Below are 20,184 nucleotides of genomic sequence, written 5' to 3'. Positions count from 1 at the left end.
AAGGCAAATCCTGTCGATCGAATCGCTTCGAAACTGATGAAAATGCCTTTCTTATACACTTAGCCCTACACTACACTTAGCAGAATGGGAGTTCCCCATTCAAACGGAAGCTTCTCTCAACCAAGTAAATGTGCCAAGCCTGTTTGTCTTCTGTCTGTTACGGCAACAATGGCCGAATACACATTTCATATTGAAGGACAGACGGTTGCCGTCTACAGTTATTATGTATAAGTATGACTCCTGAAAGGAACATCAAGATTAGCAAAATTATGAAGGTCGGTCTCGTGACTTTGTACAGAAGAATTTATCGGGTGTTCATTTTTTTTGTTAGCAAAGAAGTGTGTATGATATACTAGTATTGTGAATGTCTCATGTGTCAGAGCAAGGAGGTTTTACCTCCTTGGTCAGATCAAGGAGGTTGGTCAGACATGTAAGTATCTGATCCACCTGCACAATTGTGCCAATTGGAAGATGAGCCAAACAAGACTAGCTTCTTAGTGGGATTTTATGTGCCATCTGGGCAGTTAACATTAGGTAATAATGTTATCATTGTCTATTATTATTCTCTATACTTGTTGAACTATTTCAAATTAAACTACATTTCTCAATTTTGGGACTTCGGGTATTCGGCCCCCAAAGATTATAGTGGACTGATCGTCAGCTAGCTGTTTGGATACAGGAACAATCCAAGGGCTCTGGTTGGATAGGGGTGTTTGAAGAGTAGGTACAGTCTGGAATAGAATTTGTGGGAAAATGCTTTTGACAGTTGCCAGGCCAGAGTAGTAATTGACAGTAAGGCTTTCCCGTCTGAAATTTCAATTCTTGAGATAATGGTGTATCTTTTTTTCACTCTCCCATAACATTACACATGACGTTATTAATGGTATATATTACTCTAATACTGCAACAGTGGTCACCCCTGTAGGGCCGGGGAGGAAGTGTGAAATTAGGTCGTAAACAAATGCAAAAGAAGGGAGGAACAATGGGTGGGGATTTCAGGGCAATTATCACTCTAACTACTACATTTTTACAAGTTTCCAGTCCACATTGGGTCATTTACATAATGAGGGCAATGCAGAGGGTTGCAGTGCCAAGTCTTAGTCTTTTGGAGACAGTTTGGCTGGCAGACAGAAAGACATTTAGTTTATATAGGGTAGCAATTGTAAGAAGGCACAAAAAGATTTCTCACTGTTATGCTCAGAGACACTCATGCAGCTGTGTAAAAGGTATATAGTAAAATAACAATTCTCTTTTGTATTCATAAGGTGAAACACAACAGACAACAAAGGACCACTCACACTAAATAGATAATTGACAGATGGTGATTATTTGAGTGCACTGGCACATGAACCTTATAGTCTATACTGAGTATCTATTCTCCATGATGGTTATCACGAAGCATTTTAAAAGTCAGGGCCCTCACAATGAAAACGGAGCAGAAAACAAGTCCATTATAAGACTTAGTACTCTTAGTCCATTCACACCTTATAATTTGCTTGATGATTTTGGAACACAAACTGCTCACAGCGAAGTACTAGTAGCTGTATAAAGTCTGATATAAAATCTGGATGATGTTGAGTTTGTGAGAAAGATACCATTAGGCTGTCTGCTGACAAAGATACACCATTGACTATTGGACATATTTTTAATACATGTATTTAAGCTGCTTCAGGATGTGAAGAGGTGACCATTTTCAGAATACTACCACCGAAGCAATGACTGTTTTACAGTCAACAGTCTGAGGGGATTGAATTGTGCCTTATAATCATCAATCCAAATCCTTTCTGACTGTGAAACCGTCGGTCCATGATATGGACCCGAACGGTCCAAATCATGACCCGAACGGTCGACATCATGACAATTCACGCCTTTCACGCCTTCCCTCACATCTCTCTGAGAGGTGTGAGGGAGACTTTTACCTGACATTTCTATCCCCGGGGATGCAATTTTCCCGCGGGAAAGCATGTTTTTTGACATTGTCTTCCCTGGGGTTGAGAGTTTAGACCCGACGGGGTAAGAAATTTACCCTTCGGTATCCCAATCTTGCTCCGCGGGGAGACCTAAAGGATAATCGGGACGCTCCAAAAAGACCGCGGTCAGCTTGCATTTTCCATCAATGATATCTTACGTTGTGAACATTGTAGAATAATTATTTTTATATCACTATACTCAGTACGCCAAGAGCTACGCACTGATATCTCACTTGAAACTAGAGCATCAAGTTTGGTTGATTTTCCAAATACCAACTGTTTTTACTGATATAAAATGACTAGTGTTAGTAACAGTTCTTTCTGAAAAAGATTTTGTCCCAAAAGCAGTCAATTACTTATATTCATTGACAGGAGTTGAACAGTCAAAACTTTGGGTAAGTCCAATTTTTGCATTGGACATCACAGTTCAACTTTTCTTCATCATAACTTCTATACCAGCTTTTAGGTAAACATCAGTAAAAGGTTAGAATCAATATCTAACTTTATCTCCAACACATCAAATGCAAACTCAGTATTTAACTCAATCCTTGCGGCCTTCTTCACAGAGACTGACGCTTTACTTTGGTCATGTGACTGGCAGTAGGCCAAAGGTTGTGGAAGTCTGCACCATTCCCATTTCAGTTGTGGTTATGATAATTATGGCTGATAGGCCATTCTGTACATCTACAGGTGGCCTCTGTCTTCACTTTCAGAGAGTGGTGCTGTTCCTTGTACAGCATCTTGGCTTTGTCCAAGGTGACCATGTTTGTATTTTTGTGTTGGAGGCAGAGTGGAGTTGATTATAACGTTTTAGTTGTGAATGATCTTTTATACTGGATGGTGGTGGTGAACTGCTTTTATGTAAGGTAAACATACAGTATGGATGTATATACAGCTGCCTGTACACACAGATTTTCCCATTGGTGGTTAATTGACAAACAACCCATGGTACCGTTGTCTTGGCTCTGGAAAGGATCTGATATGTCTGGCTCTGATATGTCTTTCAGACAGAGTACATGTATCTCTGTAATTAGGTTTACCAGTATTTTGATGAACAGAAATTGCTGGCAAAATCACCTCCCCTTCAGTTTCCAAGAGTTTGAAGAAATAGAGGCTGAGGATAAATTTTTGTTCATGTAGGAACCTCAAATGGGTGACTGTGTCTTTCAGAAGACAACTCTGTCCTTTGGTCAATAACAGCTTTTGTTGAAATGGCCAGCAGAATCGCAAGATGCCGCACAAATTACAAGATAATGTTTTGTATACATTGAAGGATCCAATGCGCGTGTCTTTCAGAATACTCCTGTCCTTTATGTTCATTTTTATAAACTGTATATAATGGCTGGCAAAATTGCCTTCACCTTGCAGATTCTAAGTCCTTGACTTTAACAAACAATAAAATGCATTTTTGTATGCAGAAGAACCGAGATTACATTGAGCCTATCTTTCAGAATATCTCCCGGGTTTTATAACAAGATTTGAAGACAAAGCTGACAGCACAGTCGCTTTCAGATTCAGCTTCTATACAGTTACATGTAAGCTCTTGAAGAAGCAACAATTTGTATGCCCAGGGGCCATGATTTGCTGCCGTTCAGAATAGGTCCATGGCTTTAAATAGCAACACTTGACAACAAAGTGGCCTTCACCCTCATTTTTCAAGTTCTTCAACAAATAGTAGTCAGGGTTTTTTTTATGCACACCATCCTTCCATCCTGGGGCGGAAATTTGCTTCTTTGACGGACCAAAATTTCACTCCCTCTGTCCCCAAAAATCTGTAAATGAAATTGCTGAAAATGTATTTTGATAAAGCTTAGCTTAAAATGATAGATTTTACAAGGAAAATCAACAAAATTGACTCCAAAACATTGAGAGGTGCAGAAAAAAAATGCAAAGCTGGAGACAGCCCTGATGCAGACAAACCCCAATTGCCAAATAGCTGTCTTTCAGAACACATCCATGCTCATAGAACGTATCAAACATAGATTTCTGCGACAAACTTGCTGGCAAATTCACCTTCATTTGCAATGTTCTTGGCTTTTAATAGTAACATTTGACAACAAAGTGGCCTTCACCCTTCGTTTTTAAGTCCTTCAACAAATAAGTCAGACTTTTTGTGTGCAGACAAACCCCAATTGCCAAATAGCTGTCTTTCAGAACGCATCTTTCCTCATAGAAATTAGAATGTATCAAACATATTAGAAATTTTCTTTCAAAATCACCTTCACCTTCTTCATGTACAATGTAGGGCATTGAACCAGCAATAAGACAAATGTACCCTGAATACATGCACCTGTCTCGCAGTATATGTCTCTCCTCATCTTTAACATATACTGCCTGCTAGAGCGGATTATTTGTTACAAGCCTGACATTAAGACTTTCCGAGATCGCGCAGGGGATCAGTCAGGTACAGAAAGTGCTTGTTTGTCACCAGACAGCCTGGCTGGCATGCTCCCAAACAGAGTTGGTCGTGTCACCATCTCAGAAAGGATTAATGCTTGTGATTTTGTAGTCTGTTGTCTGCACTGTGCTAACTGGGTTACTAAGCTTATCTGTATGTAGGCATTGGTTTGGAAAATAAGGTATCACCGTTTGTGAATTAAGGCCACACCAATTTAATTTCTTGGTTCACGGATTCGCTCGCTCCTATTTTTTTGGAAAAAGAAATAAAAATAAAAATTACCACTCAGCAAATTTTCACCATTAATGAAACCATTCACCAACTTTCTGGTGTAGCAAACATAAAAACTGACACTTCTTTTGTAATTTTTAATGAACAGGTGCTGTTACTGTACAGTAATAGTGTTTTTGTACATTTTTCAAGCTGAAAACTTTTTATTCTTTATGTTTTGGATTAGCCCTTACCTTTACCCCAACCATTTTACAATTTTTATTTTTATTTCGCCCTCTCGCTCCATATTTTTAATGAAAAAATCCGTGAACCAAGAAATTAAATTGGTGTGGCCTAAGTCTAAGTACCACTCGGATTGATCTAATTTTGCGACGCAAACAACAAGGTTTCACCATTTGTGGAATTAAATCTTGCCACTCAGATTGATCCAATTTTGCCGCACAATTTTGGCTTAAACATCACTTTAGACTTCCAGTTTTGTTATTATCATCCATGATTGTTTTCCAGATTGACCAATAAAGAAATTTTTTGGTACATGTATGCTAAGAAGGCTAACATAACAATTGCTGTTAAAACCTTTCAGTTCTGTTCTTTCTTTTTTGTCATTTCTTTATTTCACAAAGAAGACCTTTCTCAGAGCTAAGACAATGGGCATGGCAATTGAAATTGTACACTGTATAGCTTGAAATACAGCAGAGAATGGTTAAATTATTTGTATTGTAGATAAGCAACCAAAACTTTGATAGCTTGTTTACTGGAAAATATCTTTACAGAAATTCGATTAGAAGGTATGAAACATAATATAAGTTAACACATCTCAAGAGGAAGTTATATATCAGCAAATCACAATTAAAAAAAAATAAACAGGCACTTTCTAACACGGTTGTGTGCGCAGGTTTTGCAGGCACCCCCGGCTATCTGTCCCCAGAAGTCCTGCGGAAGGACCCCTACGGCAAGCCAGTCGACATGTGGGCATGCGGTAAGTCAACGTTTGAAAAACCGAGTCAACCATTTCAAAGTCATAGCTGATAGAGCTACATGTACAAGCCAGTTGACATGTGGGCATGCGGTAAGTCAGCGTTAGAAAAACCAAGCCAACCGTATCAAAATCTTTAAAGATGATAGAGCTATATGTTTCCATTGTGGCTAGTGTGATATCATCACCCAATTTACTTTCTTCTGTAGTAACTGTTATAAGTTTGAAGAGTATAACTGCAAAGATACTTGGCAATATGGTAGTGGGATATATTTGTAAATCTGCAACAGTAGGGGAGAGAGAATCATGATAGTGATAAGTTAATTAGTTAGCACAAGTTAGTTATCTGGTACCCGGGGAGCTAACAATGTGACAGTGGGACAGTCTGGCATGACAATGTCAACTATTTATGGTAGTCATTTAAGATACATGGTGGTGATTGTCTGATTTCTCCATGTTCAAGACGTGTAATTATTGCTAGTGCACATTGGATATCCTCTGTTATCTTGAAATAGGAAGGATGTCACACTGAAACAGTATAATTTTCAAAATAAAAGTAGTTTTATTTTAGTGTTCTTACAGCTGAGTTGTTCCCCTGTTGCTTCCCAGGTGTAATTCTGTACATCTTGCTGGTGGGGTACCCTCCGTTTTGGGACGAGGATCAGCACAAGCTGTACTCCCAGATCAAGGCTGGAGCTTACGACGTGAGTGTTGCTGCTGCCTTTGTGTAGTCTCTACATGTGATGCCAGTTCACCTTGACTTGACTTACTTGACTTACGTCGGGTCTTGCTCCTCCCCTGCCACCCGAACCACTGTAGCAGCCCAGTAGACTCTGTCGAGCATTGCCTTTCCCATGCTGTCATTCTCCAGACCTGTGTCCCGTCTCAGAACATCTGACGTGTGTAGGTGAGGAGTGGTCTGCCCTGTCTCCGTTTCCCATGGGCTGGCTTCCATAGAACCAGGCTGGACACTGCTTCTTTGTTGTTTCTAAAGCAGTGCCCAGCAAACCTGAGACAGTTCATCTTAATCCACCTATACCTGTTGTTATAAATACAGAGCAGGGGTAGGAGGAACCCCTTGCATCCTAGGTGGGAAGTCCTCCTAGGAGACGGAAACTCCAAACAGCAAACCTGCATCTGCTGGGGCCATCTCACACATGGCATACAGTTCTTGTCCCTGTAAGATTTAGTGCTCCAGTAGACGAGAGGGTGGAGAAGGAAGTGCACACCCCTCCTTCACCTTAAAAAGTCACTTGCATGCAGGCCAAGCAGATGGGTTGCCTACACCCTGCCTGCCTACCGAGACACATGGATGCCAACACATGTAATGCTAGTTCACTTAATCCACGGAGTCACCTACCGTATATCTGTTGTTTTAAAGACAGAGTATTTAGGGATATCAAGTCAATGAAAGGGGGTCAAATTGCAATACAGGTATTTTCATTTTTTTGCATACTAGTGAAAATGTTGAAAATTTGAAAAAAAATTTTAACTACCGTCCAGTTGATGTCCCCCTTTACCCTGTTTTTAAAAACAATGGACAAAGGTGACCCCACGGATAAATGTGAACTAATGTCACGTGGGGTCGTGAGTCGAATTATTGTAATCAAAAATGGATACGACGAATTCATGATTGTTTGGCTTCACTTTTTTTTGCCTTCTCTCCCCACTACAGTACCCTTCCCCTGAGTGGGATACTGTCACCCCAGAGGCCAAGAACTTGATCAACAGCATGTTGAACCTGAACCCGGCCAAGCGCATCACTGCGGAGCAGGCACTGAGGCACCCGTGGATATGTGTAAGTACTTTGCAGGCTTTATTGAACTAGTTCTACTGTAATATCCAACACAAAAATTCACTCACTATCCATTGTTTGATTAGACTGCTGCTGGGATCCCTGACGCAGGGGTAGGCAGCAGTCGGCTGGTATATATCTAACACAAAAATTGGACTTGACCAAATTTTCAACTGAACAGCACCAGTCTTTGTCTAGGAATGAACAATCCACTGCTGTACTTTGCAGGCTTTAGGTCTCATGAGTTTTTTCTTCCGTTAGACTCCTATGTTATAGTACGTGTTTTAGACGAGCGTGTTCATAATGAATGAATGAAGACCTTTATTGTACATTCATACCTACTGGGTTCAGTACAGGTCACAATAAATGATACAACATGATATAATGATATGAAGCTACTTGAAATATATTGATATTATTCATTCTTTATTGAGCACATTTACTCTTCATTGTGTAAAAAAATTCCAAACAACCTCTAGACACCCAGTTTGTTTTTATGACAATTACAAAATGCAGTTAGCCAAGCATCGCAACAGGCACTTTTTAGCTGCCACCAGTCAACCGCACAACTCAGAACCCAGGACTGTGTACCTCCGACCTAGTGCGCAGCTGCCAAACTTTACCTGCTAATTTCTTCAGTTAGAAACAAACTTTCACCAATCTAACTTTTGAGATCAGTTCGGCTGGCTAAAAGAGAATTTCTCACTGCTAAAAATATGCGTCCATGCAGCCGTTTTGTTTTTGGCTCGGATCTCTTTTAGGGTGCCCACTCGGAGTAATACATCAATGAGACCTTAATTGAACTAGTTAAAACTGTAATATCCAACACACAAAATTGAACTCGTCCAAATTTTCGACTGAACAGCACCAGTCTTTGTCAAGGAATGAACAATCCACTGCTGTCGTGACGTCATATTATGTAGATAGACCACATGATCCAGTGAGCAGTGGATCAATGGTTGCAGGAAGTCTATGGCGCCCACCGTCTCTTCAGGGACGGTTGTAAAGCTCTGATGTAGATAGTTTCTGCTTTTGAGGCTGTTGTACAGGTATATTATATATCATTACTTTCAGTACCAATGCCAAATGGTCTGAAAACACACAAAACAAGGCTGAAACAATAACCTTAGGCTATTGTTATTGGGTGGTTAAAGGGCCTGAATGAAGATGCTCTTACTATTGTATTGTTTACTTTATGTCTGGCTGTGCAAGAAATTGAATGGAATCAATGTGTCTACTTTGCAGCAGAACACAATAATGAAGTCAGCCCCTTTCAGTCTGACAGTTTTAACACCAGAATGAGGTGTCAAATTCCAAAATTTTAATATGCTGGCAGGAAAAGAACACAGCGAACATATCTGAAGTAATCCATGTAAATTTATATGCAGAATGCTTCCCTTTCCCACTGGACATGAAATGATGATGATAGCACAAAATGTGAACGATGCCACCTGGTGACCACTCTACTAACTGCACCGCTGGAACCATTTTGAAGCTCATTTAGATGCAGAACAGGAACATATTCCCACAGAGGACTGGAAACGCCACTTCTGACACTGAATTCGCTGGTATTCGATTACCTGCAAATGAATTATTCATGTCTCCCTTTTGTTGTCGCCTCAGCATTTCTGACAAACACCCTTAAATTTTACACCGGCACAATACACGTCTTGCGCCTAGAAATGTAAACCCAGAGTGAACGGAAGAACATTCATTCCCTGTGCTGGGAGGACAAAAGGCAGTTATTTTGGGTCGCATCCTGCCAGGCTGCCACTTCGCTTCAATAACAGCATCATTCACTCAGTTTCCACAGTCGACTGCACACTGCAAATGTTAAGCACACACCTCATTGCTGTTATTCTTTCCTATCCGTCCGAACGCTCGGCTTATTTATGTCTGCGTTAACTGCATCCAGCACTGCATTTGCGGTCAGAGGCTGGCTCGGCAAGGGCGTTTGTGCCGTTAAATGCCGGGCTTAGTCCATTTGTCCCAAACATGGCTATCAGGTTTCATCAAACTGTCGGGTTGTCATGGAAACGAATGGGACATTTAGAAGTTTGTTTCTGATTAGGACCAAGGTCATGTTGGGACATTAGTGACACAGATATGCACGCATGCATATGCAAACATTTAAATAAAGAAAAAACAGGAAATACAAATTAAACTAAAAATGCCACATTTTTGCAAAAATGTAGCTAATTAAATATTTTTTATTTTAGTTAAGTATTGTATCCAGGTACTTTTGATACTATAAAATGGTACACAAAGCTTGACAAATTTAAGAATTTGGTACACAGAGCCCTAAGTATCAGTTAAAAAAGTTAAAGTTGCCCGTACATCTGTGCAGATGCTTAAGGGTGGCGCCCATCTCCATTTTGAGTAGCCCTTGGGACACACATTTATGTAAGCCACTACAGCTGTTGGCTGGTAGTGATGTGTGTTTAACTTCCATACTCTTTCTCATCAGTGCTGAGTACTAAGCAGAGAAAGCAGCATGTACCATTTTTAGAGTCTTTGCTATGACCCAGCCAGGGATTGAACTCACAACCTACCGAATACAAGGCAAACACTCTACCCACTCGGACATTGCACCGGTCTTAAGTAACAGTACAGCTTCTTAAGCCCGTTTGCAGCAAGTTGTTATATAAACATTGTAAAAAATTGGTTTTCAACGCAAAGGATTCTTTTAACATCTTGTTGTTGCCACCAAAGAAAACCAGTCCCTGCCAGAATAATGAGATTGGTGGTGGCGCTAAAATCTGTTTATCGGTTTCCATGACAACGTAATGACCAAAGCGTAGAGGTAATGAGTCGTTGTGTTTGATGTAGTGGCAGTTATACCTCTAGGCAGGTAGGGTTCAGGAGTTCAGTCATACTGTACATGAACATAATGTTTTCACACTTGGTTTGTTTTTTTGGTATGAGGGTTTTTACAGTGTCTTGAATTTAAATGATTTAAAAGGTGAACTAATGTTATTTGTATGTGAATGTGTTCAAATAGATACTTAGTACATTTACTGCTATGGTGGCAATTTGCAATGATAGAATTCTTCTTACTGATAAAAAAGTTACATTTACGAGTCAGATCATTTCAGAAAAGATTCTGAAATAAATCAAAGAAGCTTCCTGTGCATGGATGAACCATTGAGAAACCATCAGGTTGTAAATTAGATTTCCACAACCCGAGGCCCTTCTTGTGTGTCATCAAGATTTTATTTGCAGTTTCCATGGCAACTGTTTGCTTGCTCCTCAGGCCAGTCTTTGATGTTTCACTGTAACTATAGCGATAGTCTGACATCATAGGAATTTCTGAAGGCACAGGTCTTAGACGTGCATGTGGGTACATTCATGTGTTACAAAATGTAGATATGTACATTCACGCACACTTCTGTCATAGACATGCGTATACATGCAGTGCTCTAAAGTCTTGTGACATTTAGTTGTGCAGAAAACATCTTACTGCATGTAAGACATGGTCCTAAAATACTGTAAATGCAGAAATGTTCGCGGGGGATTAATGTTCGCGGTTTTCGCTGTGACCACTTCACCGCGAACTTAAAACCACTGCGAACATTTTTCTATTATGGTATTAGATTGCAGTCTATCGTGTTACCGCGAAAAGTCCATTTCCCGCTACCGCGAAATGAAATCCCCGCGAACTTAAATGCATTTACAGTAAGTGGATTGCTCCAACACATTCATACCCTGAGTATAAGACAATCTTGATGCCCAGTCTGGTGGTTCGATATGTCTAATGTTTTTGTTTTTCTCTCTGTTTCCGTAGCAACGAGAACGTGTGGCATCTCAGATCCACCGCCAGGAGACTGTCGACTGCCTGAAGAAGTTCAACGCTCGCAGGAAGCTGAAGGTTTGTTTGTTTGTTTTGTGTCTGCAGTAAACAAATTTGGGGTCATGTGGCGTATCAGGGTGAAGGTGTTTGGTCCAGAACCCAGAGTACCTGGGCTCGAACCCTGTTGTGCTACTGGTCTTGTACCCTTAGTAAAGCCACTTAACAGGACTTTCCTAACTTCACTCCACCCAGGTGTAAAAATGGGTACCTGACTTTGGTTGGGGAGGTAAAAGGCATTGTAAGGAGAGGGTTCCAATACCGTGCTCTAGACCCATTGCCCTTAAATGAGGGAAGAGGCAAGAGTCAGGCAAAGTATATATAACAGAGATACAGTTTAAGTATACATCGTTTAAAGTCCTAATGAGTCTTATAAGTCTATATACACAATTTTTACATACATGGTACAAAGTACAAAATAGTGAGAGCTGCTACATGTACATGATTCTAGTTCGATCATGGTACCCAGGCTAACATTCCTGTACCCAAGTGTATTAAGGCTTGTGCATTGCAGAAGAGGTAACGTTAGGCGACAGATTAATGATGTCAGAGACCTTTGCAACAACAGCCTGCCATTTGCCCCAGACTCCCCCAAATGTCAGACCCGGCGGCTGTAAATATCAGCGTAGGAAAAGGTCGTCTGACGCGACCTTCAGGTGACCCTTCACAGGGTTCGCATTGGGCAAGACTGAAAAGAACAAGTAAACAAAATTACCGCTGTTTGGCCTGAACCGATGTAAGGTCATGTTGCGTATACTGTGTTGCCGTGGCAACGGTATACTCAGTGAATGGATGCGAGGTGCTGAAACCTTTCGATCTGTCATTCGTTTGTTTCATGTGTCGTTGAAAGGTTCAAATTTGGATATCTCTGAAATGCCTTTTCAGTCTAATTCTGAACCATGCAATTGTAAATTGACATAACATTATTGGGTTGGGGAGGTTAAATGTGGTGGGAGGGGAGGGTTTGGCCCTGCCTTCCATATACCATGACCTACATTTAGACCCAGTCAATTACAACCCACTACCCCTATAGCCTATGGGACTACCTTTACCTGCCTTACGTATGACATCTTTATTGACACGACAAAAGTGCAGCGACTTTCGTAAGGTCTACATGTATAACAACTACTTACAGTACAACTAAACAGACATATGGATATCTACAGGTATGAATAAGTCAACATATTGGGTCTAGTATGTCATTTACACTATTGGCTCTAAGATATAAGCATTCGTGGATATATTTGCCTACTTTTACACAGTGAGGGTTATCACCTCCCCGAACGTAGTTGAATTTATCTATCGAACAGATAGTGTCAAATTCTTTAGAGCAAGCGGAAAATAATGTGAACAACTCTGTATCTAAAACATAATAGTGAGCACATGTTGCCTTCAGTACATACACGTACATGTTGTTATGTAGACGTGCTCTTTATTGCTCCAATAATTCATTCATCCAGGCTTGGCTGGAGTTCAACAAGTGTCCTCTTAGCATTCTAGACCTGTCGATTTTAGTCTAGCCCTTCACTCTGTATGATTCAGCCTTCGTAATGTATCAGTAGCAGATACTATGCAATTCATTCTTCTAGATCTGGATAAATTTTAAACCTCTAACCAGGCATTTGAAAATTGACATAACATTATTGGTTAGAGAGATTAAAGGTGGTGTTAACAAAAAAAAACAATACCCTTTGCCCTTTGTATACTACAAAATAGAATGGCCTTTTGAACCTAGCTAAAGTATAAACAACATGCCAGGACATATTACAATACAGAATAATTCATTCGTCCAGATTTGGATAGAGTTCAAGACATACATACGCACCCACTGTTACAATCTTGTACAATATCTTGTAAGTATTCTACATGTAAGCCAGCCTTTTTGAGCCTAACATGATAGCAAAGAGTCATGACACTTTAAATTTCGTTTGGTACATTTCACCCCTATAATTGCCCAGTCCACCCAGTGTAGTAGACAAGAATGCCATTTGCTAAATTGAACATTGATTCCCTTTCATGAAATTCCAATGCAGGCATTGATTAACGAGGTATTGCATGCTATGAGCCAGAAGTACTGAGTTCAGGCTACCTCCTGTATTTATAGGTCCCTGGAATTGTTTTACCTACTAGAAATCATTCATCATCTCTCAAAGCATGTTAAAATGACCAACTAGACAGGTCTGCACTAGCATGCAAATATGTGAGATATGGTGCTCTAAACCAATACAGTTTCATTATCAATTTGCCTTTGAATTGTACGGAAATTTTATTTTCTTAATTCAAAGAAGAATATTGATCTTTCATTCAGAGAAAAAACGCTAACTTGGAAGAAGAGCATTACTGTAGAGTTAACATCCTGGTATGCAAAATTTCCAGGAGTAAACTTCAACAGCTTTTGTCTTGTATCTAATTTTTGTCTTATTCTCCTTCCTTAATTTTGATTTGAGTCATCAGAGAACCTATAGCCTCCACCAGGCCTTCCTACAGGGGTGTAGGGATTGTAGAATTCTGCAAAATTGTCCAGGGGAGTCAGTCCACGCTAAGGTAGCATTCCCCCTAAGGCCAAACCCAGTCTATTAGTAAAACTCCCATACAATAGGAATTGTAGTCAGTGTGGTAGAGACTAGGACAACCAGGGGACTGAATTGATGCTGCCCTAAGTTTAATGACTTAACATACGAGAACCTGTAGACAGATTTATGTCCAGTAATGATGTAATTGTAACCATGGCAACCGTAGAACGGAAAGGCAGGAGCAGGGATCAAAACAGGCATCCGACACCCCGCTAAATATAGGCGCCCTCAATCAGCGTGACAGCCTCAGAATTGGTCTGGGGTTGGAAGTGGCATCCACGATGAACGACAAGGTCATTACTGAGAGGGAGGGCACTCAGGCATGGCCTGGGTACTGCTAGTCGCTCTGTGGACTTGTGCAGTTATTCTGGTAACATAGTTATCATCACTTCACTTTCGGTCATCATCATGCATAGAGAAAAACCTTTTCTTAACTTAACATAAGCAGTAGTTTTGTAGGGAAGGTTGTACAAGTGTGTGTTGTGCTTTGACTTGTTGCATGGTTTGACACCGCCTACATGTATAGCGTTACATCATCTGTTGTGTGATTCGATAATATTGCTTTCCAATGTCCAGCTGGGGTGAGTGTGATCTCTGTAAAGAAGGGATTTTTGTCAAATTTTCGGTTGACCTTGATGTTGTAACTTGAGCAGGGAGAACTTTAGTGGATGCATGAGGTCAAGGGCATGTGGGTATGAAATAACTCTCACTCAACAGGGAACTGGCATCGTACCGGTATGTCACTGGGTTGTATTGGGGCCATTCCAGTTAAGGGAGGGGGTACATTAAGAGATTTTCTTGGGGGGGGGGGGGTGCTGGGGGGTCACACATTATGCTGTAACTGCAAGTTATTTGTATTTTAAACTTTGAAATTCATCCTTCGTCTTAATACACTGGAGAAACTTGTCTCATAGTAGTTAAGCATTTTTGACACTCTGGTATGTTTTGACAGTGTGCGTATGTCTTCATTTCTTTCTCCAAATCCAATCACTCTTAAGTTTGCAAAACCATTCTATAATAACCATTCTATAAATTAAAGACTCAAAGAAACTGTGGACATCTGCAACACATTAACTGTTACTCTAGACAGGATGCTAAGGAATGGAAAGTCTTAAGTGTGTTATTTGTCAGGGATTTTTGCTCCTGCCGTATTTGTCCATGTTGGGTTGAGCTGGCCCGCTGTAGAACATGTTCAGAGGCACCCAGACCAATTGCTGGTGACATATGATCCACATGTACAACCCTTCTGCTATTGCTCCAAGTCCTTGGTGCAAGTTTGCTATCTATATTATGTACATTGTACAGCATGGAAACTAGTTATCATTAAAGTCCGGTCTCATTTACAAAGTTTAATTTGTACAGCTGAAGTTAATAAGAAAAATATGAAAGAATGTGGCAGACTCAGTTACATTTTGACAGGACAAATATTATGAATATTGTCATTGAACAGTTGTCATTGTTTTATTTTTGTGCCTAGTGTCCTAGTCTGTAGAAGACTGACAGTAAATGATTTGAGATCATTTTGACGCAAACTAGTTACAAATTGTATATGTACATGATGACAGCAGTGCCACCATTATCAAAGCTTAAATTGTTGTACTAAGTGATCAAAGTGCAGAGTTCAAAGTTCAATGTCCTCAATATGGTGCTTGAGATATAACGTTACCATTCTGCAGTTAAGGCTTTCTTTTTCAACACCTCGTCAAATTCACTTCTAAGAAGAGCAGGTTGTTACTCTTATGATTTAGGTTTTATATAAAAATATGTGATTACCAACTTGTCCTTCAAGGATGAAGATATCATGAGCATTTCTTGATTTGCTGTGACCATGTAGTTGACCTTGAGTGTTCTATATCCTTGTACAGGGAGCCATTCTGACCACCATGCTGGCCACTCGCAACTTTTCAAGTAAGTCATGTGACTTTTAAGATAGAGTATTCTTGTGACCCCTCCTTACTTAATACATTAGTTACCTTTTGTTAACATGTTAAACTGTCCAGCTACAAATTGAGCCAAAGTAACACCCCTGTCCAGACATTTTCAGAAGATGAAGTACGTTAAAACGTTTCTGAGTGAAAAAGCACTGAGGGTATTGGGCAGGATGCTGGCATGGCCATAGAGCAGGGGGCATTCCTTTTTACTAGAAAGTCTCTTTGGAGTAATACAAGTCCAATGTCTTCAGATTTTCTCCATCTAATCTTCTCAAGTTTTATCAAGCGTCTTTGGTTATGCCAGTGTCTTTTTTCATGGATACTTTTATTGGTTGATTTTTTTCCAAAGTGTTAAACATTAGAATTAAGGCTCAATTTAAAAACTGTGCTTTTTTTCTAGACTTGGGTGATAACTAATATGTAAGTGTAAGACATAAATGTGTCCCTTCTTGTTTCCCTTGGAAATGGTTTGGTATACATTGTAACTTTCATTGTCGAGGTGCTGCCTTCAATAGGTTGAGTTCATGTATGATTTAGGGGTGTCAGCATTTTGCTCTGACAATGTCTGCACCAGCACATGAACATTACAGCAAGCTTAAGGCTAAATGTATTACAAAATCCATGAACAAACTACAAAGAAGTTAAATTGGAATGGAATGGCTTTATTGCCAGGTGCAAATGACAATGAAAGAAATCTCTAAGAGGAACCACGAGGGGACACATGTAGTATCATATCTCAACATGTCTTTATAACATCTACTAACATGATTCCGCCAGGTAACATTCATATTATGTATATCCTCCGCCCTAACATATATGTGTGTTAAGGGATCTCCAATGCAGTGTCCCTAGGTGTAATGCAAACTCTGCATTCCTGGGGTTCTGCACTAGAGATCTTCTTTTAAACACACTGTTTTACAAAGGGGCAGAATATATATAACGTAACATACGTGAGTGGAATCTGGTGGATAAATGTTAATGGAGGTTGAATTTTAACTAGCTGTTGTCACGTTCGGTGGGGTAAACTGTGCTGTGTTAAACTGGTACAACAATTTGTTCTGTTAAGTACAAAACTGGTATAATTGTTTTTATTAAAATATGTATAAGAGAAAGTAAAGTAGAGCTAACCCATGGTTCTCTGTGAGAAACGTAAAAATTGTGAAGTTCAGTTTTTGCTGCTGTTTATTTTCTGTTGGGTACATTCTGTACACAGACCAACTTGGTCGGGATCATAGTAATCAAATCTTATCTGTTTATGTTGATAAACCATTATGCCAATCTATCCTGACAGGAAGAAAGTTGATATCTTGCTAGAATTGTGTTTGTTTGTGCCTTCAGTAACCTTTTCTCATTCACAGGTCGACGTGTAATTTTTACACTGTATGGTTTGGTTGAATTTCCTCAAGATAATTACTTCCCAAACGTCATTGACAGAGCACATTAAAAGGGAAATTGCTAGTAAGAGAAAAAAATTGAACTCTGCCCCCTGAACGAAGTTGGTCCGTGAAACGGAAAACTTGTTAAGCCCTTTGTTCCGTTTTTTGTTTCTTTTGAACTTACGTCTTCTTTGTTCCCCTCTCCACCTTTTTGCTGGTTTTGGCTTTAGACATTCCTGCACAGAATGCCCATGCAGGTAGGAAGGGTGTTGCACTGAACTGTGGGATACATCCATTGCATTGTGGGATACATGTGCATTCCCATCATGCAACATTCTTCACGTCCAGTGTGTTCCTCGTGCTAACATGGTTCTTTCCATATCCCTCCATCTGATGCAAACCCCCTCTGATAAACATGTTACAGTCCAACCACTGGAATGAACTATGACTTACTGACTTATGTCGGGAATGAACTATACATGCGTTAAAAAAAAAAAAAGACAAATCTAGTTCTGAATTTAAGGGGGTCCAATATATTAAACATCATTTTAGAATCCAAGAATATGTATTTAAAGAACAAGACCTATTGTTGGACCGTACCATGTTTGAGACGGGGTGGTGTTGGTGTCCGGAGGGACGTAGTGAGTGTTCTTACCAGAGAATGATGGGTGTGGCTCTCCAAGTAACCTTCTTGCAGGATTCCATTTTGTTCTTTCTCTCCAAGTGTCCTAAATTCACATGTTGATCTTCCTTTGACTTCAAACACACAAGTGCCACATAACGTTGTAGACACCTGACTTCAAGTTATCATAGTTTCTTCATCGTTTTATGATTGAGTCACCACAGTAATAAGTAACGTTATAATTTCCATACAAAATGTGCTTATGTGGTGCCCAGAGCACCTGCGTTATGTCAACCACACCCCTTGACTTCCCTATTTGTGATGTTTTTGCCTGAAGCATGTGTTCAGCATGATGTGTGTGGATTTTGTCTCTTGTTTGTTTGTCTGTTTGTCTGTTTGTTTGTTTCTTACGTTATCAGACTTCTACAGCTTGAGCCCAGCAGTTCAGGTGTTATTTAAGATTTTCCATTGTCTTACAACACCAAAATTAGCTTACCTCGAATTTTCAGTCGCACTTCCGTCGACCTTCTTCAGGAGTGATGATTCAGTTACAGTTCAGGTGTTGTTTTAATACTAAGCGCACAACTGGCAAATTGATAATACAACGCAGCAGAATAATTGTTGCAATTTTATTACTATAATTAGCGAGGATTAAAAGAAAGATTTGTTTTTGAGCCAACGCACACTGTAATGTTAACTGTACTCTCGGTGAATGGGATGGGTTATTTTACATGCTTGGTGGCTCAGATACAAGTCCTCCAATGTAATGTTGCAGCAAAAGGGCATATCCCATCTTTTTTTTGGTGCAAAATTAGTAAAGGGCTGAAAATTAGGGAAAGAAGTAACACTAAGCAAACAAACGAAAGCTGTACAGGAAATGTATTTTGATGTGCCTTTCGAGTCTAAGGTTTTCCGCTAAATCTTAGCTAGATATTCAATTAAACTTGCTGGGCTCATATTGTAGATTGTCATATTTCTTTTGCATATGACTTTCTTTGTGTTTTGTCCCTTTCATACTTTATCATCACCTTTGCATGGTTGCCTGTTGAGTTGAGTTGAGTTTGGTAGGCACAATGCATGACCGTATCCGATCGTAAATGATATGCCACACATGAGAAACGTCTGATGCCGTGTATGCTGGGTTTTCTTTATTTCTGTGTCTGAAGGAGTGAAGGTTAAACACTGTAATACAGGTACACATGCATTTGAGATCGCAAACATTTTGTCTTTTCTTGGCATGTAAGTGCTATTTTTGAGTTTGCTTTCCGACATCTGATCATTTCTTGCTTTGAGTAGCCCTTTGACGTAAAACTTTGAAATTTCTGTATTTGCGTAGCTTACAGATTATTTCTGTACTTAATTTCTGCATGTTTGATCTTGTTTGCCCTTTTTGTCATGCCTTTTTTTCTAACTTTTACCCTTAATTTTTCTTGACAGTGCCTGCACGACACAAAGGTTTGTTAGTCATACCCTCTAAGGTATTAATACTGGACTCGTCTTTTTTTCTTCTTTTCTTCCTACACTTTACGTTCTGTTGTATTAACATTTCGTTTTCCCATCTCTCCCTCCTACCCCTTTTCTATCCCTCTTTATTTTCATGTGTTCTACCCTAGTACCACCGGGCAAAAAACAACAACAACAGCAACAACAACAGCAACAACAACAACAACAACAACAGCATGATGTACAGAGAAAAGACGAGACTCCTGCGCCTGAACCTAAAAGCCCTACCATAACAGCACTTTTAAAACCAAAGGGAGAATCTAGTCTATTTGCTGGACTTGTAACTGCGGCAAAGGCAAAAAAAACAGAACCCCCGTCAGACTCCAGTATAGTTGCCACGGCAGCAAAGGCGTCGCCAAGTAAAATCGAGGCCACTGCATTTGACCTGGACAGATCAGATAGCGTCATTCCTGCAAACCAAAGTGTGTGAAGTTTTGTTTTCTTCCCTTGTTTTCCTAAACTTTTGTAAACAATCTAACAACCTTCAGCTTGGTTTCTGAACACATTCCTGCACCATTTTGTTTCTGGAAGACCAGGTGTTCACAGTTAACATGTTTCTCAAACAGCACCCAGTTTTCACCTGGCCCCAGTGCATTGGTCCGCCAAAATATCAACCAGCTTGATCGATTTTCAACTTATCACGCCCTGGAAACGGGATTTTCCCAATCAGAGACATTTTCTCACACAGATAGCAAAAGTCTTCTGCCCCTGAATTGACCCTGGGTTATTTTTCTGTTGTTGTTTAGCAGCAAAGTATGAAGCTCTTAGCTTTATCCCTGTCCTCTGGTGACTTTAGCCAATAGAAACCTCAGTGCTGGGTGCTACATTATCGTTTCAAAACCCTTTAGCTGCATTTTGCTTCTTTTTCACACTGTTTTCACCATTCTAATCTTTGGTATAATTGGAAAATCACAAATGAACATCAGACTTTTGGAAATGGCAAAGACATGCAGTGGTCTGTG

The 20,184-nt window shown here is 40.0% G+C and overlaps 1 protein-coding gene across 28 annotated transcripts in view; it reads left to right on the top strand.

The window, feature by feature from the left end:
- LOC118411573 (calcium/calmodulin-dependent protein kinase type II subunit delta-like) overlaps window positions 1-20,184 on the top strand; it is a 112,267-nt gene that overhangs the window by 73,776 nt on the left and 18,307 nt on the right. For 12 of the 28 annotated variants that reach the window (XR_004830690.1, XM_035813958.1, XM_035813954.1 and 9 more), the window contains exons 8-16: window positions 5,495-5,578; window positions 6,185-6,279; window positions 7,251-7,373; window positions 11,155-11,238; window positions 15,656-15,698; window positions 17,328-17,354; window positions 18,886-18,912; window positions 19,157-19,174; window positions 19,333-19,644. Coding sequence is in view for 27 of the 28 variants with exons in the window: in XM_035813958.1 (XP_035669851.1) it covers window positions 5,495-5,578; window positions 6,185-6,279; window positions 7,251-7,373; window positions 11,155-11,238; window positions 15,656-15,698; window positions 17,328-17,354; window positions 18,886-18,912; window positions 19,157-19,174; window positions 19,333-19,644 (813 nt within the window). In the remaining variant the exon portion in view is untranslated. The remainder of the gene's footprint in view (window positions 1-5,494; window positions 5,579-6,184; window positions 6,280-7,250; window positions 7,374-11,154; window positions 11,239-15,655; window positions 15,699-17,327; window positions 17,355-18,885; window positions 18,913-19,156; window positions 19,175-19,332; window positions 19,645-20,184) is intronic. The other 16 variants (XM_035813972.1, XM_035813968.1, XM_035813970.1 and 13 more) reach the window with 5 other exon arrangements.

The sequence above is a fragment of the Branchiostoma floridae genome, chromosome 3 (assembly GCF_000003815.2).
Source record: "Branchiostoma floridae strain S238N-H82 chromosome 3, Bfl_VNyyK, whole genome shotgun sequence".
Taxonomy (NCBI): domain Eukaryota; kingdom Metazoa; phylum Chordata; class Leptocardii; order Amphioxiformes; family Branchiostomatidae; genus Branchiostoma; species Branchiostoma floridae.
This window is presented reverse-complemented; position numbering and strand designations above follow the sequence as displayed.